We start from the raw sequence: 24,761 nt of genomic DNA on the forward strand, positions 1-24,761 counted from the left end.
TTTCTTTATGGATTTGCCTATTCTGGATATTTCATATGTCCAGAATCATATGCAATGGAATCATATGCAATGTTTTTGCCTTTTTTAATTGACTTTTCATTTAGCATGTTTCCAAGATTCATCTATTTTATAACAATATTAATATATGTGTGTGTATATATGTAATTTTTTTAATGGTGAAGTAATATTCTAATGTATAGTTTTATCACATTTTATGCATTCATTGCTTGGTCGATATATGGGTTTCTAGTTTTTGGTTTTTTTTTTTTTTTAAGATTTATTTATTTATTTATTTATCATTTATACAAGCACTGGGTACAGTCAGAAGCGTGGGAGGGTGAGAGAATTCACCAGAGCTAGAGCGGGGAGCAGACCAGGCAGACGGACCGAAGTACACTGCTGAGGGGAGCAGCGGGCGGCAGGAGAGGTCTGCGCGCCATGCGGGACCCTCCTCCGGTGGCCGGGGAGCAGCCGGGGATCGAACCGGCGCTGCAGAGGCTGCGGGCAGCTTCGCAACCCAGCGCTCAACCACTGTGCCTCCAGGGAGACCCGGGTTTCTAGTTTTTGCCTATTAAAATAATGCTGTCATGGACATTTGTATACATGTTTTTGTATAGACTTATCTTTCCGTTTCTCTTGGGTAGATAGATACCTAGAAATGGAATTGCTGGGACATATGGTAATTCTGTGTTTAGCATTTTGAGGAGCTGCCAAACTTTTCTAAAGCAGTTGCACTATTTTACTTTCCCACCAGCAATGTAGGAGGCATCTAGTTCTTCCACATCCTCACCAATACCTGTTATATTGTTTTTGGTTCTTTTTTTTAAATCATATTATAGCCATCCTAGTGGATCTGAAATGGTATCTCATTGTCTTTTTGATGTGCATTTCCCTAATTACTAATGATGTTGAGTATGTTTTTGTGTGCTTACTGGCCACTTATATATCCTCTTTGAAAAAATATGTTTTCAAATCCTTGCCCATTTTTAAATTAATTTAAATTTTTATTTTTCAGTTGTGCAAGTTCTTTAGATATTCTGGATACAAGCCTCTTATTAGATAAAAGATTTACAAATACTTCCTCCCTCCTGTGGGTTCTCTTTTTTACTTTTTGGATGGCTTTTTTTTGTAGCTCAAAATTTTTAGTTTTAACGAAATCTATTTTTACTTTCATTGAGAGTGTTTTTGGTGTCAGATCTAAGAAATTATTGCCTAATTCAAGGTCATGAAGATTTACTCTTTTGTTTTTGTTTGCATATGGATATTCATTTGCCCCAATACCACTTTTTGTAAAATGATTCTTTCCCATTAAGCTTTCTGGGCACCCTTGTCAAAAATCAATTGCGCATGACTATAAGGTTCTGAACTCTTAGTTCTGTTTCATTGATCTCTGATAAACATTGTGTTAGTATTTTTAAAATTTATTTCCATAAGTAATTCCATCAGAAAAACACATTTTTCTTTTTTAGCTTAAAAACAGTCACCAGGTAGTAGTGATCTATCAAACTAGATACAGTTATTAAAAAGCATACTCATAAGCTACTTTTAGGCAGAGAACTTTGAAATATATAAAATTTCAAGCATTTTATGTTCTTTTTCAGGTAATCATTTAATTATTTTTTATTTATTTAAAATGACTGAAATTTGTGTAGTTACTAGAAAAAACATTTACAAATTTATGTTGCCATTATTATGCAGAGCAAGAAAGTCTAAAAATAAACTTATAGGAAGTGGCAAAATCACTGAGTATCAGTTTACTTATATAAAGAGGCCATATTCTGTTGAATGACTGCATTCTGAACACCAAACAGCTCTTGTTAAAAACTACTAAAGTAACATTTCTGAAAACAGTGATGACTCCCTATGTTGTTTGTATACCTCTTTATCGCTCAGAGGCAACATTGCTACTTAATCTTGTTTTATTGGGTAGCAGAGAATATATATAATTTTTATAAATGCATTATTGGCTTATTACTGTCTTCCTGTTTTATGTGCATGTTACTAAACAAAGAATTTCCTAAACTGCTTATATTTTGCAAAAATGCATCTTTGTGTGTTTGTGCCAGTGCTTTAATTTCCTGTTATATTGCATATAAGCAGTGAACATATTTAGATGACTTTGACTTTCATTTAGGAGTCTTTGTCAGAAGTGGAAGAAAAATACAAGAAAGCCATGGTTTCCAATGCACAATTAGACAACGAGAAGAACAATTTAATCTACCAAGTAGATACCCTCAAGGATGTTATTGAAGAACAGGAAGAACAGATGGCAGAATTTTATAGAGAAAATGAAGAAAAATCAAAGGTAATTGCTCACCTGTGTCACACCTTTCTCTTGGGTCAGCAAATAAAACCCTGCTATATAAAAGTTATGGGGTTGGGCCTCCCTGATGGCGCCAGGGGTTAAGTCTCAGCACTATGAAGCTATCTGCAGCATGAGCTCAATCCCTGGCCGGGTAACTGACCCACATGGCGCAGCAGACCTCTCATGTCTCACCTGCTGCTCCCTGCAGCAGTGTATCTCAGTCAATCTGCCTATTCTGCTCCCCACTCTGTCTGGTGAATCCTCCTAACCTGCCCCCCACCCCAACACACACACACACACACACAGACACCCCTCTGGCCTGTTTGACAAAATGTAAGATATTTTTCTTTTTTAATTTAAAAGAAATTTATTTTCTGAAGGAAAAATTTATGACCCCTAGTTTCTGAAAATAGAGCACAATTAAACTTTTATTTTCTATCTCATAATGAGATAATTACAGTGAGTTACTGATTTCTTCCTGTTATAACTGATTGGAACTCCACAAAGCTCCAAAGATCTTCAGTGAGATGGCCCATTTTTCCTAAAGATTTATTTTATTTATGCATATAAGAACTGGAGTCTAGGCCAGAGGTGGGGCAGGAGGGTGTGATTCACCAGAGAGGTGTAGTTTACATTTGCATTTTCTGATAACCAATGTTTTAAAAATATTTCATATGCTTAATAACTATTTGTATATCTTACTTGGAAAAATATCTTTTCAGATTCTTTGCCTGTTTTAAAAATTGAACTATCTTTTTGCTATTGACTTGTAATACTCTATGCATCTTAGATATAAATCTTTTATAACAAACATGACTTACAAAAATTTTCTATTCTGTGAGTTCTCTTTTCACTTTTATGTTTTATTTATTAGCATAAGTCTATCTCTAATGAGAAATTCATCTCATTATTTTATTTTATTTTTTTTTAAAGTTTTATTTTATTTTTTTTATATCATCTCATTATTTTAATGAGACAATTTACATAGGAAAGTTGAGCAAAAGGCTTATTATTTTCCTTTATTTAAAAGTTTTTAAACAAGGGCTTGGTTATTTAGCATCCTCTTATAGTGATCAATTATTTGTTTTTAAAATATTATGTTCTGTCTTCACATGTAGTCCCCATAGTGCGCCCACAACTATAGCACCAGTGAACCATCACCATAGTCCCTTGTGCTCAGAACAAATATATAAAAAAATAAATTTTAAAAAATGAGAGATATTTTTTTAAATTTTAAAAAATTAAAAAAGTTAAAGTTAAAAAAAATTCAAAACAAAATATCATTATGAAGTCTAGAATTCAAGCTTTTCTGATCATTGTTGCTTTTGTTCTTAATGAATAAGATATGAAACTCTTCAGGTTAATGCTGAAGTAATTTTGGCTGGCGCCTGATTGTTTCAGGTGCCTTTTTTGCTGTCCAGCACAAGGTGTTCCAGGCTCACCTCTTCATTTCTTGCTCCACAGCTGAAATCAGCCATTTGTGCAGTGAGTCCTGGTTCTTTTTCAGTGGAGACATGAGGGTTCCAGGGGTGCTCTTCCCACCAAATTGGTCACTGGCAATAGACTTTTTCTTAGTGAATTATGTAGGATATGTGTATGTGGGTATTTTTTTTTTTTAAGAAAGTATATTATAATTTTATGCTGATGGTTCCAGTTCATATCCAGGACTCTAGAGTTTTTACTTAGCCTCTTCTGTTTTACATGTGTATATCTACTTTTTCCTTCACTACCACACCCAATTCTCAAAGTCACTGGGGATGATAGTAATTATGTTATATGCTCTTCTCATTGCTTTTTTCCCACATTACCCAGAATAGCAATACCAGTGTTACCACATGCTATATAACTACTGAAATAGTTCAAAGCTTTTTGTTTTGTTTTGTTCAGTGGTTATTTTGCCACTAAGTTATATATAGTGCAACTATTGTTTTTTTAAGTTACTGAAAATAGTTTCTCTCTTTGTACCTTTGCTACTAAATGGATAGTTAAATTCACTACGTTTTATTTTAAATACTTAAGAATTACTTTAAAGTTTTTATTTTAAAATTATTTTTACCTTAATGAATGGTTAAAAACACATAAAACTTATCACCTTAGCCATTTTAATGGTGCAGTTTCAATAATGTCAAATATATTCACACTGTTGTACAACAGATCTCCAGAACTTTACATCTTGCAAAACTGAAACAGTGTCCCCATTAAAGCAATCCCATTTCATGTTCTCTCCACTTCCTGGCAACTCTCATTCTACCTTATAACTCTAGGAATTTGATTAGGTGGAATCATATACATGGTATTTGTTTTCCTGTAAATGGTTTATTTCACTTAGCCAGTCACTTACCAAGTTTCATCCATGTCGTAACATGTGGCAGGATTTCCTTCCTGAATAACATTTACTGTATATATCTGTCACATACACATTTCATTATATTGTTTATGTACATGTTGGTGGACACTTGGTTACGACCATCGGGAATTGCTTTTTAAATTTAGTTTTGTTTTACAATTACATAAAATGTTTACATAGATCTGAAGTCAAATCAATAAACAAAGAAGTTAATCTTCTATCTCTGTTTCTTTATTCCTATTTCCTCCTTCCCTCCCTCCCTCCTTCCTACTCTTCCCTCTCCTTGTCCCTTTCCTCCTCCTTAATCTCCATACTCCCTCTCTCTCCTTTTCTCCTTATCCTTTCTGTATACCTTTGACCATTGGGCTTTGTTCTGGTGAATGATGTAAGATATGGTTCCAATAGTCTTTTTCCCGTGTGGATATGCAGTTATTTCAGCATCACTAATTATAACTTTTTCTTTCCCTCTGATTTGATATTTTTTTTTTCTTTAAAGATTTATTTATTTATTTATTTATTTATTTATTTATTTATTTATTTATTTATACATACAAGCACTGGGTACAGTCAGAAGCGCAGGAGGGTGAGAGAATGCACCAGAGCCAGAGCGGGGAACAGAACAGGCAGAGTGATGAAATACACTGCTGAGGGGAGCAGCGGGTGCGGCAGGAGAGGTCTGTCGAGCCATGTGGGACCCTCCCCAGTGGCCAGGGATTGAACTGGCACTGCAGAGGCTGCAGGCAGCTTCGCAGCCCAGCACTCAACTGCTGTGCCTCCAGAGGAGGCCCTATATCATGCTTATAGAACATAGAAGTTTTGCCATTGCTAAGTTTGGGTTTTCTAGGTACATAATCCTGTGTAATGAAAATTTAAAATTTTCTGAACTTTTTCATAGAACACAGAATTTTCCTAAGTTACTATGATTTGGTAGTTCAGTTATTTTTTGGAGAGAGGGTCATGCTTTTTAACCTCTATATTTTTGTGTTAAGTGCATTCAAATTTGTTGTGTACCATATTATATGTTGACTAATTTTAATAATTTGTTTAATAATAGGAGTTAGAAAGGCAGAAACATATGTGTAGTGTGCTGCAGCATAAGATGAATGAACTTAAAGAAGGCCTTCGACAAAGAGATGAGCTTATTGAGGTACGTATGTGAACTATGAGAATGCCTTATTTGGGAAAAGAAATGCATTGAGTGGGAAGAAGGGGGTGTATGTTGAGAAGGGAAAGGAGTTAAAGCCACAGTAAGTCTCTTCACATTTGGCTCTACCCTAAAATTTTGCAAAAAGGAAACATAAAGGAAGGCTTAAAAAATTAACACTGTGAACCTTATAAACACTCCCCCTTTTCATAGCAGAAGTTTCTGTAAATGCCTTTCATTCCAAAACATATTTAGTCAAAAGAAAAAATTATAGAGTAACATTATACTTTGCATCATAGTGAATGCTGTCTTTTGGGAATTGAATTTCGGTCTTCACTCAGGTAGATATATTTCTGAGGTGCCTAAATAAAAAGAAGAAGTTGCCTAAACATTTTATGTACAATAGGCAAAGGTTGGCCAATGCTGAGGTTCCAGAGTCTGGCCATGGCCATACCTGACTCATCCAAATCCTTGGTTTCTCAGATCCCATCTCTCTTTTACCCTCTCTCTTTTTCTCTCTACTCCTCTCCACCCCAACCCAGCCTCATTTACTATCTATCCCTGTAAATTTACTTAAAAATCATTCAGTAGAGGGAAAGTAATAACTTTTAGGTACGGATTTGTGTTACTTATCATTATTCTTAAGAAGAATTGAATTGAACACAGCCTGTTGAAAGCAGGAAGAACTTGTGAATTCTAAATGCAGATAAGGAAAACTTTGCATATTTCAAATTACATGGTTCTTTTAGGTTTCCCAATTATATGCATTTCCATATGGCAAGAAGAACATTGTCCAAATTTTGTATCCTGCTGGTATTTTAGCACATGTGGGCTCTTCTCCCTTTTTGTATGTCAGTTAGCCAACCATGTCTTACTTTCTTTTTCTCACTGATGTATTTTTTCTCCCTTTCATGATTTCAAAAGAATAATACAGTTGTTTTTAGGAACTGGTTCTTAAATTCAATAGCTTCAGTTAGAATTGTTTTAAGTATCATAGTTTTTAATTAGTGATTGTATTTAAGAGGAATTGTAATGCTTGATTTCTATACTTTGTCACTTAAGTTTCTTTAAAAGCACAGGTGTTAGGTATAAAACTTTTTAAAAATGTAGTTTTAGGGACCATTTTTATATTTAGAATTAGTATCTTTTAGAGGTTGATACCCAAGTTATGCATAACTAAAAAAAAAGAACATGACAAAATAATACTTTTTGATCTTTGGAACTGAGATTCATATGGTAGGGTAAATCAGAAATATATGAGCAGGGAAAGTAAGAGGTAAGTAATAATCTGTCAATAATGTATAAAAGTCAAGCTGCTGAGTATAAGAGGATATAAGTTGGTCATCATTTCCTAATCAGACAGTTGTTTGAGAATTGCTAAATGCTAAATTCTAGTTTTTCTAGTTTTCTAAGTTTTTCTAAGTTTTCTAGTTTTATAAGTTGTTATATCCTTGCTTTTATAGATTTAGATTACAGAAATTGAAAGTGGTTAATCTGAGATATGACCCGGTAGTATTTTTTTTAGTTCTGTTTTAAAAAATAAAAATAAAGCTCAAAACTATTACTTGTTCTCTATGATAAGGATCATTTATTCATAGCAAATCTAAATTTCCTCTCTAGAAATGTAAGTTGTTCCATGTTTGGAAAAAAGTTATCAAAGGAAGAATACTCATATGGAGCAGTGTGCACACAGAAACCCCAGCTGGCTTGCTGCCACATAACTGTGGCTAGAACAGTTGTTCCCAGTCCCTTGCTCACTGTTGTAGCGGCCAGCCAGTGAGAGTCCCGGCGCCAAGGCTCTGTACGTCGTTTTTCCTTTTAGCAAGCAACTCTTGCTTTTCCTGTTCAGCACAAACTTTCCCCTTTTGTTAAGTTGCTTTATCCGTTTTATTTTAATTCCATTTTCCTCCCTTTGAATTCTCCCTTTTCTCTTTTGCTCCTTTGTTACTTGTCTTCCCCCTCTTCCTCTGCAGGAGAATCAGCGCATGCAGCAGAACATAGACACCATGACAAAAGAGGTGTTTGACCTCCAGGAGACAATTCTTTGGAAAGATAAAAACATTAGGGTATGAGATAAAACCGGGTGTTGGTGCAAAGCTCATTGGCGAGGAATAGACCAATAGAATTTAACTTAGAGATTCCTAGGAATCTGTTCTTTTGATTCTTTTTGAGCATTTGTGCAATGTAAAATACAAATAAGCAGAAGACAGAACAAAACTTCTATGTAAAAACCTGATCTTAAGCTGGGAAAGAACCCTTCTTTCCAGTTCACTCTGGGCTTGTGAAACTTATAAGTAGTAACTTTCCAAGGAAGTTGCTCTTTATTCCTCTAGGATTCTTACCCAGAAGCAGCCACAGGCATTTAATTTAAACTCTGTGGGTAATTTGATATCCTTACCTTACCAGAATTTGGATAAGAAACAAGAGGTTAAGGAGTGGGGGTGGAGAGAAAAGTTATTAGCATCCCATAAATCCTTGGTGAATAAAATAGGAAGCGATTAAAATCAGTTTAATTACAGAAGTGGATAGGAATGTAAGATTTACATAGCTGCCAAACTCTTACGTCATCTCTAATTATAACCTCATAACTCCCTAATGCAGAGGCCATGGTAAAGAAAATGTCTTCAGTGCTTTATTTTGCTAAGCCTTCAGGTAGATTCCAGGTACCCTGGAGGCTAAAAAATTGCCGATGTGTTAACCCTGTGTGGCCTTTGACTAGCAGCCCCATCTCACAGCATAGGCTCTTTGGCTGTAGGCTTATGAGGGAATGGCTGTGCTGGAGAAACAGTGAGATGGCAATCCTTGGCCAAGGATATAGTGAGAAAATCTTGTTCTGTGTAAGGTTAGATGGGGTAGGGAAAAGTTGGCAAAAATTCCTGAGAACACCTGTTATAGATATGTCTGGATATGGAACCCTCTGGGTCATCCCTCTTTTGTTGCAGGTGTTTTAGTGTCCAGTTCTTCTCACACTTCCAAGGACCCTATCCTCTCATTAGTAAACACATGGAAAAGAAAATTACTTCCTCAGAGTTTGGTAGACCAAAGATTAAAAGAAATAAAACTGCCTTTTAGAGTTTCTTATACTTAAATATTGTTTCTAAAATTCTACTGGGATCAAAATGAACAACTTTATTAGGAGTTTGAAATTGTGAGTGTAAATTTATGATTTTATTTGAAGTTTTACTTGGGTGACATAACATGAGATGTGAAAAAAATATATGTTATAAAGTAGATAACTTGTTAAGTTTAGTGAGAAGTGGTTATCTAGAATGGGCTTCTTTTGAGACCTTAGATTATATAATTTTCTTTAGCTTAAATCTGCAGGTCCAAGTCTTCAATTTGTATAATTATGTTAGCATTTTAAACATTATTTTGGACCCACTGCAGAAAATCCAAACCTCTCAGTTTAATAAAATAGATATTCAAAATAAAACAAAATTTGTTTTCTACAAAAAACAGGTGCTGGTGGTTAAGGTATAAATTATTTGAATTTTTAACTTTCATGGTATTATTGAGTTAGTGAACATCTTCTTTCTATGTGATATGTAATTATGTGTTTCTTTGACTTTTTTAAAAAATTAAAAATTTTTGAGGCAACTGTAGAATTATATGCAATTATAAGAAATAATTTAAAGATATCCTCTGTGCCTTTTAACCAGTTTTCCCCAAATGTAACGTCTTATAAACTATAGTACCATATCACTGCCAGAATATTGTCCTTTTGGAAGCTCTGTCTACTGCTTCCCTTTCTCTGTGCCAAGCTCTGGCAACCATTGATCTGTTTTTCATTTCTCTAATTTTGCTGCTGTAAGAAGGTTATATAAATAGAATCACATAGTATATGACCCTTTGGAACTATGTTTTCTACCTCACCATAATTTACCATTCTAGCCATTTTAAGTGTAAAATGTGGCGGTATTAAGTACATTCACATTTTTATACTAACGACACCATCATCCATGCACAGAACTCTTCATCTGGCATAACCAATACTCTATGCCAACAACTTCCCAGTTCCTCCTCCCCTCACCCCTGACAAACATCATTCTACATTTATCCCTCTATATTAGATATTTCATGTAAGTAGAGTCATACAGTATTTATCTTTTTTGGCTGGCATATTTCACTTAGCCCATATTCTCAAGCTTCAGGCACTTAACATGTATCAAAATGACCTTTTTTTTTTAATGACTGAATAATATTCCTTGTGTACATGGACCACATTTTGGCTGTCTGTTCATCTGTTGGTGTCCAGTTGAATTGCTTCCACCTTTGACTTTTGTGACTAATGCTGCTATGAACATGATTGTGCAAATATAAATATCTCTATGAGTCCCTGCTTTCATTTCTTCTGGGTATATACCTGGAAGTATAATTGCCGATTATATGGTTAATTCTGTTTTCAAGTTTTTGAGGAATAGCCATACTATCTTCAATAGCAGCTGTACCATTTTATAGTTCCACCAGCACTGCACATACATTCCAATTTCTCCACATCTTTACCAACACTTCTTTTCTGTTTTGTTTTTCTTTGGGGGGGTGGTGGGGAAGAGGAAGCAGCCACCTTAAAGTGTGTGAAGTGGTCCTCCCTTGATTTAAAACAAAAAGCAAAAAACATTTTCAACATGATCAGTGACTACCTAATGCATCACTCTTCCCTAACTTCCTTTTCAAGATTTAAATTTGATGACCTCATGAAGGAGCATGGTCATTATTTTCATGTTAAAGTTCAGCATTTTTAATTTTTCCTTCTTGAGCCTAGTGGCCATGCCTCTAGCCCCAGTGCAGTTCCAAGCACCAAGGAACCAGGTACAGAATAGGTATATGTGAAGGACTTGTACATCTGTATAACCCAGCTTGAGACTCACTTCCATTCTGACTAAAAATATTTATGCCCCTGTGCAATTATACAAAGAATTAACCTATTCCCCAAAAGTTCAGCCAGCTGCACATACCCTCTTTTTTTTTTTTTTTTAAAGATTTATTTATTTATTTATACAAGCACGGGTACAGTCAGAAGCACGGGAGGATGAGAGAATTCACCAGAGCCAGAGTGGGGAGCAGAACAGGCAGACCGACAAAATAACACTGCTGAGGGGAGCAGCAGGTGCAGCAGGAGAAGTCTGCACGCCATGTGGGACCCTCACTGGTGGCCAGGGATCAAACTGGCGCTGCAGAGGCTGCGGGCAGCTTCGCAGCCCAGCGCTCAAATGATGCGCCACTGGGGAGGCCCTGCACATACTATCTTTTAGGTCTTGACATTATAATTTGAGAGTAGTTTGGGGGTAAAGAATTATTTAGATCTCTCTGAGCATGTACTTGTTATCCTCACCCCCCTCCAAAAAAAAAAAAAATACTGTGGAGCTATTATTGAATGTAGACATAAGGGTAGTTAGTGGTTACTTAATTGGGTGATACAGAGAATTTTAGATCCAGTGTGAATTCATTTTGTTCAATTAGAAGGTATTTCAGTAGTCTTCAAACTTTGTGGTAAATTGGAAGAATTTACAACATATACTTTATTTTCCCTTTCATAATTATGGGAAGTTGAAATTAAAAGGTCCAAATGTAAAAATAAAATCCACTGTTATAAGATGTGGATGAGGAAAAAATGGCTTGTCCTTCCATTTGCTAGAATTCCTAGTTTCAAATTGGTCTTTTCCTAAGTAGTCTTTTATATTGAGTGGTAGTGTTTACATAGAGCATGTTGTGAAGGTAATCACTGACACAGTTTTGTGTGTCGATGCATGGCGTAACTGTGCGTGCAGATATCAGTAACCAAAATATCTGACCCAGCAGATATTAAAGTGACTGTCAACAGATGGCAAAGTGTTGCTTGTGCTTTCTTGTCCTAATGTTATATTATCACTGGTGTAATAGAGTGTCAATATCGGGCGGAAGTGTTAGAGTAAATGTGTATGAAGCTAGAAATTCGAATTATTAATTTACAAGCAGACTTTAGACACATCACATAGTGCGAATGTAAACTGTTGAAAGAAAATTGATGTTGATGTTGCAGTTTAGGTAAATTAGGACTTGCCTTAAGGACTACTTTTCTAGCAGTATCTAGGATGACATAAAGGAACTTAATTGTGGCCTGGATGGGGCTATGATATAGAAAGAGTATGCAAGTATCTTTTGAAAAAAAGAACTGGATTCATTTTCTGTCTTTGTCATTTACCGTGACTTTTGACAAAAAAAATATAACCTCTCTATGCCTCAGTTTTCTGCTCTGTGAAATAGGGGTAAGATAATACAGGGCATATAAGGGAGATATTTTATGTAAAAATGTAACAATTGCTAAGGGAGAAATTAGTGTATGTATAGCAGCGCCTGCGATATAGCTAGTGCTACACACAGATGGTAGTTGTATCACCCCTTATTTACTTATTTTCAGTTTGCTTGCAGAATAGAACTATAAGCATTTAAAATGTGGCCCAGCTATTCAGCAATCAGTAACTAAACAGTTCCCACTCAGTGAACTGAGAGGAAAGTTACCTGTTTTATTTAAACTTCTTGGATTAGTGGGAATGCTGGCAGAAAATATTAAGTATATGAACTTCTGTGTAGTGAAAGGCTTCTTTCAATAGTCCAGCTGTCAGGTTCCTGCAGAAACTGCTTAATTTGGATGTGTTTTGAAGTCTGGGTTATTTTATTACCTAGAACAATTACACACTGATGACCCAAGTGTGTTCTTGTTTCTGCACTGTCCTCCTTAGCTCTGACATTTGTGAGATTCAGGCAATGACAGGGAAAATACTAATGGAAATGTTCGCTGGCTTTTCCTGAGCCTTCCCTGGCATCTTATGCACTGCACTATTTTACATTTCAAACTATATGCCCATTAGATGCTTCTATGATCACTTATGCTTTTCAGATGAGGAAACTGAGGCCTAGGTAAGTTAAGTATGTGCCAGGACTCAAAAGCCTGATTTTGAAACCCACATTTGGCAACCTCCATGGTATTTAGTCGGTGTTTATTTTTGCCTTTACATCTGAAAAGAATATCAGAAAAACAAACTACTCTTAATTGTACTTAATTAAATTAACAAAAGATATTTAAGGATCCTTTTGGAGATATGCTATTTTTAGTGGTATTTGAGGGATGTTAAGGCATACTATTTGGAGAACAATCACCACAGCCAATATTTAATGAAAAACCTTATGTATATTGGTTATTTTTTTTTTCAGAACCATTCTTTATTAAAAACATCAAGCATATTATTGAATAAACAATTTTAACTAAATTTGAAATGTGTTTTGGGGTTCACCAAATGAAATTATAGGTCAGTAAGAAAAACTTTAATATTACAGCTGTCTTCGTCTTCCTTCTTCCTGTTGTTTTCATTGACTGGAAGAGAAAGATTTGTTTTCCTGCCTGATGTGTTAAGCATGATTTGCCAAGTTTATGCACAATTAACCAGCTTCTGTTAAAACTCTCTTTAGAGATAAATAGCCAAATAACTTTGTATTTCTTCCCATATCTGAAGGCTTGTTTCCAAGCTTTTAATGCTTCCTTGCCTTTATCTTTGTTTACTTGAATTAGGTTCTTTTCTGCTACCTTTCACTTGCTCTTTTTTCTATGCCATTCTTTCCCTTCCTACCCTGTCTAAAACCAGGCCCTAGAGAAACAGAAAGAATACATTGCCTGCCTTAGGAATGAGCGAGATTCGCTCCGAGAGGAGCTAGCTGACCTGAAGGAGACGGTGAAGACAGGAGAGGTATGTCAGCAGCAGCCTGGAGCTCACAACTCTCACTGCTTTGCTCTTCCTTCCTTTTGTCCTGCCATCTTTGTAGTAGGTTTGTCATTTCTCCTATGGAGCTATAGTCCATGTAGCTGGTTTTAACCAGTTTTACCTGTGGTAAACATATTGTTGAGTCAATTCACAGTACATACTGCTTCTGTGTGGGGTGTCTTTTGTGATGGGTCTTTTTCTTCCTCACAGAAACATGGCTTAGTTATAATCCCTGATGGCACTCCCAATGGTGACGTCAATCATGAGCCTGTAGTTGGAGCCATCACTGTCGTGTCCCAGGAAGCTGCTCAGGTTTTGGAATCAGCAGGAGAAGGGCCGCTAGGTAAGACGCTAGATAAATGTTGTCTTACTGCACTTCCAGCTTCATAGCCCATCCTGTCTTGAAAAACAAAAACAACCCAAGGGCTGTCTGAGCTTTATCTGTATCCTTAACAGGAAGAAATCTGGGCATATTGTCTTCAGACATCCTTGACCTTGGGAAACCAGCCTCTGGGGTCATTGTAAGGCAGAAAAACGAAAACTATAAGGTCCTTGGATGGAAGCATTCTGTGTTATACACATTGCTTTTTCACTTAAATAAAAACTTCCTGCGAAGGGATCATGTAGCACCTGGCCCAGGGAACCAGTGGGCTTGGTAGGAGACTTCCCAAGTATGTTTTAAGTTTTTCTTTCTGGAGCATCTGCTTTTGTGCTCTGCTACTTATGCCAGAGCTTCATAGTTCTGTTCTTTTCTTTCTTTTTTTTTTTTTAAAGATTTATTTTTACAAGAACTGGGGTACAGGCCAGATGCATGGGAGGGTGAGAGGATTCACCAGAGAGAGTGGGGTTCGAACCTGCGCTGCAGAGGCTGCGGACAGCTTCACAGTGTGATGCTCAACCGCCTGCTCCACCAGGGAGGCCCAGAGTTTCGTAGTTATTTGCTGCTACATTTCTCTTTTTTTTTTTTTTTTAAGATTTATTTATTTATGCATGCAAGAACTGGGGCAAGGCAGAGGTGTGGGGGGTGAGAGGATTCACCAGAGACAGAGTGGGGAACAGAACAGGCAGATTGACTGAAATACACTGCTGAGGGGAGCAGCGGGTGAGTCAGAAGAGGTCTGCTGCGCCATGTGGGTAGCTCCCAGGCCAGCTGGGGATCGAACTCATGCTGCAGAGGCTGAGGATAGCTTCATAGTGCTGTGCTTTACCCCTTGCATCACCAGGGAGGCCCGCCGCCACATTTCTTAAGGCAAGAAACAAACGACCAAGAACAGAGATATAAAAGTAATGTTATTTCCACAATAGGGCTTCTGAGCCTCTTAAAGCCTAAGCCTCTTAAATTTAATCTTTGAGGATCTAATGACATTTCTCTCAGAAATCACACAGATGCCGGGCCTCCCAGGTGGCGCAGCGGTTGAGCGCTGGGTTGCGAAGCTGCCCGCGGCCTCTGCGGCGCCGGTTCGATCCCCGGCTGCTCCCCGGCCACCGGAGGAGGGTCCCACATGGCGCGCAGACCTCTCCTGCCGCCCGCTGCTCCCCTCAGCAGTGTACTTCGGTCCTTCTGCCTGTTCCGCTCCCTGCTCTGGCTCTGGTGAATTCTCTCACCCTTCCGGCTTCTGACTGTACCCAGTGCATGTATAAACCAAACAAACAAACAAACAAATAGATAAATAAATAAGACATGCCTCTAGAAAATTAAAAAAAAAAAAAAAAAAAAAAGAAATCACACAGATGCCCATCCATTTCCCCCACTAAGAATCCTGCTCTAGAGGAATAAAAGAGGGCACAGATAAATACTTTATTATCAGTTTTTTAATTAAAAAATGACTTTTTTCTTTTTCATCTTGTTTTCATATATTATTGGGTTTCCTAGAAGAGTGGGATATACTGTAAGAATGGGGAAGCTAAAAAACTTTTTAAAAGATAGTAAGCATGTTTGCTAAATGTCGTGGCAGAGCACTTGGGTAGAGCGGCTGGGGCTAGCTGTGTGAGTGAAGAACTGCTTTGGAGAACTGTCTGAGTGTGCAGCTGGGGCTGGCTGTGCTTTCCTCTGCCTGTGTGGAAGGTGCTGAAGAAACCCGAACTTAACATTGGACCCTGACCCTCTTTGATAGTGGGAAGGTGTCAGCTGCTGCTTTTATGCCTCTACAGGCATCTCCTTGTTCTAAGGGGCCTATTTAAACAGGTACTGGCGACGCTGCAGCCCTTAACACAGGCCAGGAGTGAGCATTACTGATCTTTGCTACCAAGGTTCAAATTAGCCCTTGACTGCTCTTTCTCCCCACTAGCTCTTGTGAGCCTTTCCTTCTTCCAACATATGTTCCTCCATTTTCTTTGCTCCAGTTTCCCCTCCCAGTCCCACTCTTAACCCGTCTTCTCTCCCATATTTCATTTTCTCCTTATTTGGAGGAACACTTTTGGTATTTGAATTGTCTTTACTGTTGAAAGTCTGCAAATTTTGAAACAAGGAAATGATCTTTGTACTTCAGTTTGTCTTGAAATGGAAAATCACTGCTCTGGGGAGCAAATATTACATTTAGCAGCTGATAAATATCAGTTGTGTGGAAATAGGAATTGAATAATTCAGTACTTTTCCTTAACACCATTAAAGTCTTCATTTATTTTGATATTCGGATCTGTACGTTGTTTATCTGATAATGTTTGCTGTTTGTGAATTTGAAGACATTTTTAATTGCTCGTATACCACATCATTACAGATTTAGTTTGCAACTTTGTTCTTTTGTTTTAGATGTGAGGCTACGAAAACTTGCTGGAGAAAAGGAAGAGCTGCTATCACAGGTAAAGGCATTCTTCTCATTGGAAGGTAATTGTAACTGACTAAATCACTGTAAAATTTTGGCAAATTATAATGTACACTAGAAGGAAATGTTTACTTCAAACATCAGTGCTCAAGATTTGAAGTATGAAAAGACAATTCATATTTTGCCTATTCTTTTAAATAATTATGGGACATATAGTTTAAGGAGTCCAATAGTTCTACATAGCTTGCTATGAAGACAGAAATTCCCTGCCCTGCCTCCTCTGCCATTACCCCTGACCACTTTTGGTTCTTTTAGCCGATTCCTTGGTCTGTGCTTCTATCTCTCTATATGACGTGCTTATGGATTGTTCTATTTTAAGTATTCTTTTTTGACATCCCTTAATGGAAAAGAACTTAACTCTTTTTTATCCTCTGTCCCTATCACACACACACATGCACTTCCCATCCTCCAAGTAAAGGAAGAGCATAATTCCAGTCTGTTTATGTTACTAGGACTCTGTAAACACTACTCAGTGGAGTCATATATCCTTCTAGGGTTGCCTTTCATCTTCTTTACAACTTTCTATTTCCCCTGAAGTTAATATTGTGGTTTTTCTTTTCAGTTGCTTGGTTTTCTGCATATTTATCACTAATTTAGCTGCAGACCCTGCAACATTAGTGTCCTCAGATGCATTAAGTATTCTTAGTTCCATCTTGTTGATTCTTGGAGCAACTGACTCACCCCATTCTAATTTAATGGCTTGATCCCTTAATACAAAAACATGACTCCCCTCATTATCATATAGGGTTTCCTCTGCCTATGATTTGGGTTGAATTCCTTTTGTGAACTGTCATATGTCTGTCATCTTCTTTATTCAGTATCTTATTTTGGTAACTTTCTGAAAAAAGGGCATGTGGGCTTTTTTTCTTAACCTTGCAGGCTCTTCATTTTACTGTCTTACTTGATTAATAGTTTGACTGGGTATAGAATTCTGGGTTGTGATCATTCTCCTTCATCTTTTTGCTCTCTTTTTTCTTTTATGAAATAAACTGCTTGTCATTTGGCTTGCAGTATGGCTGTTGAAAATTTCAAAAGACTTTTTCTGATCTTTTGTATGTGACTCTTTCCCCCTCCGCTGTCTGGAAGCTTGTATCATACTCTCTTTCTCTCTAGTGTTCTGTTATATGATTTGGAGTTTTTATAACATGGGCCCCTGTGAATACTAGGAATTTGTATCCCTTAGTTCTGGGAAAATTTCTGGAATGATTTTGTTATTGATTTTCTCCCTTCCCATATTCTGTGTTACCTCTTTATGGACTGTCTATTCAATCATTCAGATATTGAATAGGAATTATAAAAAATGAGTTTCTACTATATGACAGACACTATTCTAGGAATTTGGGATACTTAAGTGAACAGATCAGTTAACAAACAAAAATTCATTCTTTCATGGACCTTACATTGTAGTGAGGTAGACCAGACAATAAACAGTAAATGTAAGCAATCAGGGAATTACAGGATTTGTTAAAGACTTGTGTGAATGCATTATGTGGTTTCTTTAGCCACATTTAGCTGCATAGGTGCATACAAGAAGTGAGTGGAGAGTCAGGTCTTATGACGTGAATATAATAGGCAGAAGAGGTGAAGGTTTATATGGGAATGATTACAGTGATGGACCTAGATATTAAAGATGGGGGTAGGGAAGTTTGAATGGATATCCAGAAAGTCATCAAGACACAGAGGAAAGAAGATGAGAACAGTGTATAAGAGGTGTCAGTGGGGATATCCCCCAGAGAGATGAACTAGAAAGATCAGGAATTGCAGTTAAAGAGAAGATACTTGTAACTGAATTATGCTGGAATTGCAGTTATCAAATGAAGGAGGCTGGCTCTGAGTGATGCTTTCTGGATCTCTGATGATGAGAGTTAACAGGCATTTGAAGAAACACAGCTCGTTGATTTCTGGTGGAGGGGGGCATTGGGACTGATGCTGTAACTTAATGTTTCTCTCCTGTTTTCCGTCACTTTGCTCTGCTTTCTAAAAGAATTTCTTAACGTTGTCTTGCTTGCTGGATTTTTTTTTCCCCCCCTGTGGTCATTTCAAAGATGTAGATATTTTCACTTAGAGGGTATTGATAGGCTTGTTGGTTTATTTTCTGCTGTCTGCATAGTTTATTTCCTACTGGATACTCTTTTATATGTGTTTGGTCTTCAGTGTATGAGTAGGGTACTAAAAACTCCTAGGGCAGCTCTGAGGATATGAGTGAGGCATGTCCAAGTTTTTATAAAGACTGATGTGGCTAGATGTTTTGTTGGGAACCTTCAATGTGGTATTTTTTATTCTTTTGTTTTAGGCTAGTGAGAGATTACTAAAGGGCGATATCCTCCAGTCTCTACCTAGCTGTTTGCATTCTGGTAACTGAGGGTGGCCTAGAGACCTCAGTGTTCAGTATATATCTGCGTATCTGTGTTCACCTGATGTCCTTGTTTCCATTTGTAGGACCCCTGTCTTCAACTGGACCTTGTTTTTGTACCCCCAACCCAAAGTCCCTTTTAATTTTATTTTATTTGAAAAATTTTGCATACTAGTCTCCTACCCCCACTAGCTTTGTTAGGTAGAGAATAAACCACATATACTTAGAAGTGTACAAATATATATAACTGCTTTCATTTCCTAGGCCTGCTGTAGCAGAGAACCACAGGCTGGGTGACTTCGAGAAACAGAAATGTAGTGTGTCATAGCTCTGGAGGGTAGAAGTTGAGATCCACGTGTCAGCAGTGTTGGTTCCTTCCGAGGCCTATGCAGGGAAATCTATGCTTCTGTACTTCCATGCTCCTCTTCTAGCTTCTGGGCGTTTGCTGGCAATCTTTGCTGTTCCTTGACTTGTATATAGTACTCTCTGTGTGTTCACATCATCTTGCCTCTGGATGTGTCTGTCTCTTCATCTGGCATTCCTTTTTTAGGGGCATCAGTCATATTAGATTAAGGGCCCATCCTGTTTATCTGACCTCATCTTAGTTTAACTAATCACATCTGCAATGATTGTGTCCAAAGGTCATATTCTGAGGTATTGGAGTTTAGAACCTCTACATGCAGATTTTGGGGGAGGACAGAATTCAGTCCATAGCAACACCTGTGAAATTATCCCACAATCAAGATGGGGAAAATATCCATAATTCCCCAAATTTGTAAACTTTCCTTCTTGCACCCCCTTCTTTCCAGGCAACTACTGATCTGCTTTCTGTCACTATAAATGAGTTTGCACTTTCTGGACTTTTATGTATTCTTGTTTTTTCTGATATCTTTCATGCTGCTATTTTGAGATCAACCATGTTGTTGTATGTTTCAGTAGTATCTTCCCCCTTTTTGCTGAGTAGTTATTCCATTGCATAGATGAAGCACAGTTTCTTTATCTCTCCCATTAACGGACATTTGGATTGTTTTCAGTTTGGAGCTTTTCTGAATTAGATGTTATGAACATCCTTTATTTTGGGTAAATTAATAAGATTAACTTGCCAAACTTAAAGGTATATTTCCATTTGCAGAATGGTTTCTAAATAAGAATATTTAACTTAACTCTAAAACTAAACAAAAAACATAAATGTTTATGGAATTGTCCTTTTTTTTTTAAAAAAAAAAAGCAGGTTTTTCTGTATCTTTTGTTTGTTTGTTTGTTTTTGGTTAAAGATTTATTTTATTTGTACAAGAACCGAGGTACAGGCCAGAGGTGCGGGAGAGTGAGAGGTTTCACCAGAGACAGAGCAGCGAACAGAACAGGCAGACTGAGGAAATACATTGCTGAGGGGAACAGCAGGCAAGACAGGAGAGGTATGCTGCGCCATGTGGGATTCTCGCCGACCAGCCGGAATCGAACCCATGCTGCGGAGGCTGCGGACAGCTTCACAGTGTGGCGTTCAACCACCTGTGCCACCAGGGAGGCCCTGGAATTTTCCATTTTTAATAAAAGCAGCAAAAATACTCAAAAGATAGGCTTTCCTAAAAACTTACACAAAGGAAAATACAGAAATATTTTCATTGGGACATCTTGTCTTGGAATTTTCTCCTTTTGATTTTGTTCACCGCTTATCTCCAGCACCTTGAGGAGAGTGTCCTCCATAGCAGACACTCGATTAGTTTTTGGTTTTAGATTTTTGGAAATTTTATGTATTATACTTAAAATTTTATTTGCTTTCATTATAAGGATCTTTTCAAGTACATAAATTAAAAATTTTTAACCTAAAACTCTCTTTAGTTAAATACATCTTAATGATTCAGTTAGTTTGTATTCTTTAGCCCAAATAGGGTACAGCTGCTTAATGACTGACTTAGATAAAATATTAGCCATGCCTACACTTCCCTGCTTTTGTTCCTCATAGCTGTCAAGTCATACATTAATGGGTTTTTGTAGCTGTTTTTATGTTCTGTTGTAGAGCTGACACCAATTATGAAGATACCTGGACCTTACATTATAAGGTTGTTACATCTGAACAAGATTCATTTTATATCTTGTCACACAGTATTCTTCCAGACAGGTGCATATGCATATGTCTGGACTCATCGTTGTCATTACCACATCAGCCCTACTATGGGGAAGTCATTGTCAGCTGCACGTCAGCATTTAAGGAAATAGTTTTTGAATGAATGGTCTGTGACTGATGAAGATCGGCCCTATCCTTTGGTGTGATTGTTGGGCCAAGCATCTGTATTTGAGAGACCTGGTCTTGCTGATGAGCCTTTATTTCTACTTCAGGTCAGAAAACTGAAGCTGCAGTTAGAGGAAGAACGGCAGAAGGGCTCCAGGAGTGATGGCACAGTGGGGGACCTGGCAGGGCTGCAGAACGGCTCAGACTTGCAGTTCATCGAAATGCAGAGTAGGTGCTGGGGACAGGCCAGTTTCAATCCGTATGTGGCTCCATTCTAGGAATTTATTTGGCTAACTGCAGGGATCTAGTTAACTCATACACTAATGTTGATTAAGTTCAGTATTTCCCAGTATTCTTGTTAATCCAAACTGATCTTTATTAGATGGTATTTAAAATAAGGCCACAAAGGAAGCCTATTCAGTTTACTTAAATTATTCTAATTTCTCACCCTTTCTACTTTTGACTCGATGGTATTTTAAAATCCTACTATATTCATGGTTGTAGGAAAATTTCCCATAGTAGAGAAATATCAGCTGCCATTTGTGTATAGATGTTAAGAATTTACAGACAGGAGAAACTTTAATTTTTCAATTTGAATAATGGCTTTTCTGATAACTTATTTAAAAATATTGTTATTCTGTGACCTTTTCACCTAAATATTAAACTAGACTAAATAGAAAAAACTTCTTAGATTAAAACTTTATATTAACTTATTAATACTTTGAGGTTAGCATCACTTCCTCTATTGGATGTAAGGTAGGACCCTTGTGACACTACCTGGTACATGTTTTGTTCTAGAAATACTGTTATGACATAGAGGGTAGATGAAGACGGGCATGAGGAAGCGGGCTGACTACTCAGGAGGCTATGATGGTGAGCTGAAGCAGTATAGTGGCTGCAAGTCTTAGAGGGCAAGTGATAGATTTCAAAGAGATTGGCCTGAAGGAGCAAATTCAAAAGGAATCATAGTGAGTGGAAATGGACATGCCTTTTTGTGTTAATACTTCCTAGAGCAGGCAGGTGTTAAAGAGCTGGCTCTGTAGAAGGTAGGAAAATGTTCTTAGGGTGAACTGTAGAGTAAGGTGAGCTGAGCCAGGCTGGGGGCAAAGGCAAAAGCAGGCAGCTCACCACCCCAGAAGGCCAGGAAAGGAACCCTAGTGACTTTTGGCTCTGGCCAGTGATCTGGCTGCTAAGCATGGTGTTTTGAAATGGTATTTCAAAACATGCTGAAATGGCTGAGATCAGGGACTTACACTTTTGAAAACAGGAAGGAATGAGTGATTTGGAGAGTGAGAAGGAAGCATCACATTTTGATAATAAATTGCTGGGCTTGAGAATTAATACATGATTCTGAAGTTTCGATTTTAGAGCCCAGGAATAGGATTTTTTTTGTCACTACCATAGGTGACTTTTGAGAAGACAATTTTACAACCCTATTATTTTAGGGTGATAGTACCTATCCAAGTAAAAAACCTCTTGTATTGAAGATGATATAGGTAAATGTAACCTTAGTTATGTAGAAATATAAAAAATTTATTAAATTAGGAAGGTTAAATTTATCTCCTGTAAGCCGTATGATTCCTACTCTATAATTTCAGGATGACTTTTGTTAAATTTGGATTGGTGAGGAAATTTTTGCTCCTGTCATTTCCAAACTTCTCATTTTTAATAATTTGCTTCTTAGGTCAGATTTACATCTAGTGATTTATAGTTCTACCTGTAACACATTATCACAAGTATTATTGAAAAACATTTATTTCAGCAAATATTAAGCATATAATATATATGGAGAGTATTTTGCTATAGCAGGAGAGTTTCAAGATAGATTCAAGAAGGAAGGTGAAGACAGGGCCTCTCTTCTTACATACATAAGATTATGAAAAATGTCATTAAACAGTACAAATAAAATGCAACAAAGGAAGGGGTAGTTACAGTTCACTAGTTCTAAAAGAAGTGAAAATTGATGGTGACCTTTTAAGTTGGTTAGGACTTGAACCAGAGGTGGGGGACAAGAAGCACTTAAGTATGGGTGAACAGAAGGAAACCTGAGAGCTAAGAAGGTTTGGAGTGCTGGGGGTCAGGGAACCAGAGGGCATAGTCCAAGCACACAAGCTCCTGGGACCTAGGGCTACGGGTATAGTTGGTGGGGCTCCCTGCTCAAAACTCTTGTCCACACAAATCTTGGGGTGAAGAATAAGTTCTTCTAACTCCTGACTGAAGGGATGCTGTTGCAACATATGTGCTAGAGCATACTTACTCCAGAACCCGGGCTGCCATCAAGGCCGTGGTTGCTGTGTGTGTGCATTTGGTGTGAGATAGCACAGCCCTTTCCTGTGCTGCAGGAGATGGGTCACCTTCACTTCTGAGAAGTGATTCATTATTCTCTTCTGTTCTAGGAGATGCCAATAGACAAATTAGTGAATATAAGTTTAAGCTTTCAAAAGCAGAACAGGATATAACCACCTTGGAGCAAAGTGTAAGTAATTCTTCTTTATGGTACCAAGTTACTTAAAGTCCCTTAAAACACATCTGCTCACTCCAACTAAGTGGCAAAGCCCATGAACACACAGGCCTTGTGGCACTGGCTTGGCGGTTGAGTTGCTATAAAAGGTCTATATTGAAGGAAAAAAGCCAGCAAAGAATGCCTGGCAGAGCAGTTCAGCTTTCTGTTTTCTGTAAAAATGTGGAAAATCATAGCTATAATCCTGTCTTTTATAGATATTTCAAGTGAACTCAAGATCACAGTTTGTAAAAATATCAGTTACACATTTCAAAGTCTAAAACTTTCCCATTTGGTTAGTCTCTTCCTGAGATGTTACTTTGGCACTTAAACACTCTGGTCATCGTAAAACTTAACATGGGAAATTGGCCCGCTGTTGACTTTACAGCTGTAATCCCCTCTGGGGACAATTCTTGATTTATAAATAGCAGGACCTATGACTCACCCTGAGGAGACTTGTGTTAGATTACTTGGAATTTGTCATGACATTGTACTTCCATCTTGGCTACAAAAAATTGGTGGCTCCCAGTGCCCCAAACCAGAGGCCTGTGTTCTCAAATTTACAGAATAGCCGGCTAGAGGGACAGGTGCTGAGATATAAAACCGCTGCTGAGAATGCTGAGAAAGTTGAAGATGAACTGAAAGCAGAGAAAAGGAAGCTACAACGAGAGGTATGTTTTAATATGTTCCTTGAATATATTCCTCAAAAGAAAAAATCCTTGGAAATAAATAATTTGCTGCATAGGAATTTAATCCTGGGTTCAATAAGTAGAGTTACTTATTCTTCTGTGTTGGTTTTTGACCTACACAGTGACTGCCATTTACTGTGATGTTTTGGCTAGTTAATTAAAAAAAAAAAAAGGCTAGTTTTACTTTTTGTTTTTATATCAGGTCTGTTTCTTCAACTTCTGTATATCCTTTCTGTGATTAACCTCAGCAGCACTGTTTAACCCCTCTAACTGCCTGAAAAGCAGCTAGGCTGCTGGATTCTGTTTCAGGCCATTGCAATTAGCAGGCCTTCCACTTCACAGAAAGTTCAAATGAAGTAGCATTGGGCTTTGTTTCTGAGCATGAGAAGTGACTGAGCTCTTCTTGTCTCCAGTTACGAACAGCACTGGACAAGATCGAAGAGATGGAAATGACCAACAGCCACTTGGCCAAGCGATTGGAGAAGATGAAGGCCAACAGGACAGCACTTCTGGCGCAGCAGTAGGGAGGCCATCCTTCTGCCTCTTCTGCCTGGGTGCTGCTCCAGGGCCCCGCCCAGAGGGACTGACATTTTGTCCATTGACACGAACCCCTTTCAGTACTGTTTGAGCTTTGT

At 37.6% G+C, this 24,761-nt stretch overlaps 1 protein-coding gene across 13 annotated transcripts in view; it reads left to right on the top strand.

Annotated features, from left to right (window-relative positions):
- LRRFIP2 (LRR binding FLII interacting protein 2) overlaps positions 1-24,761 on the top strand; it is a gene marked incomplete at its 5' end in the record, with an annotated part of 71,842 nt that extends 47,081 nt beyond the window's left edge. For 6 of the 13 annotated variants that reach the window (XM_084248404.1, XM_084248405.1, XM_084248407.1 and 3 more), the window contains 9 exons: positions 2,135-2,305; positions 5,707-5,799; positions 13,416-13,517; positions 13,743-13,875; positions 16,282-16,331; positions 21,045-21,165; positions 23,334-23,413; positions 24,004-24,108; positions 24,540-24,761. In XM_084248404.1, the coding sequence (XP_084104530.1) occupies positions 2,135-2,305; positions 5,707-5,799; positions 13,416-13,517; positions 13,743-13,875; positions 16,282-16,331; positions 21,045-21,165; positions 23,334-23,413; positions 24,004-24,108; positions 24,540-24,650 (966 nt within the window). In that variant the 3' untranslated portion in view covers positions 24,651-24,761. Of the gene's footprint in view, positions 1-2,134; positions 2,306-5,706; positions 5,800-7,769; positions 7,863-13,415; positions 13,518-13,742; positions 13,876-16,281; positions 16,332-21,044; positions 21,166-23,333; positions 23,414-24,003; positions 24,109-24,539 lie in introns of all 13 variants that reach the window. The other 7 variants (XM_084248399.1, XM_084248408.1, XM_084248410.1 and 4 more) reach the window with 3 other exon arrangements.

The sequence above is a fragment of the Talpa europaea genome (assembly GCF_964194135.1).
Source record: "Talpa europaea genome assembly, chromosome: 11".
Taxonomy (NCBI): Eukaryota; Metazoa; Chordata; class Mammalia; order Eulipotyphla; family Talpidae; genus Talpa; species Talpa europaea.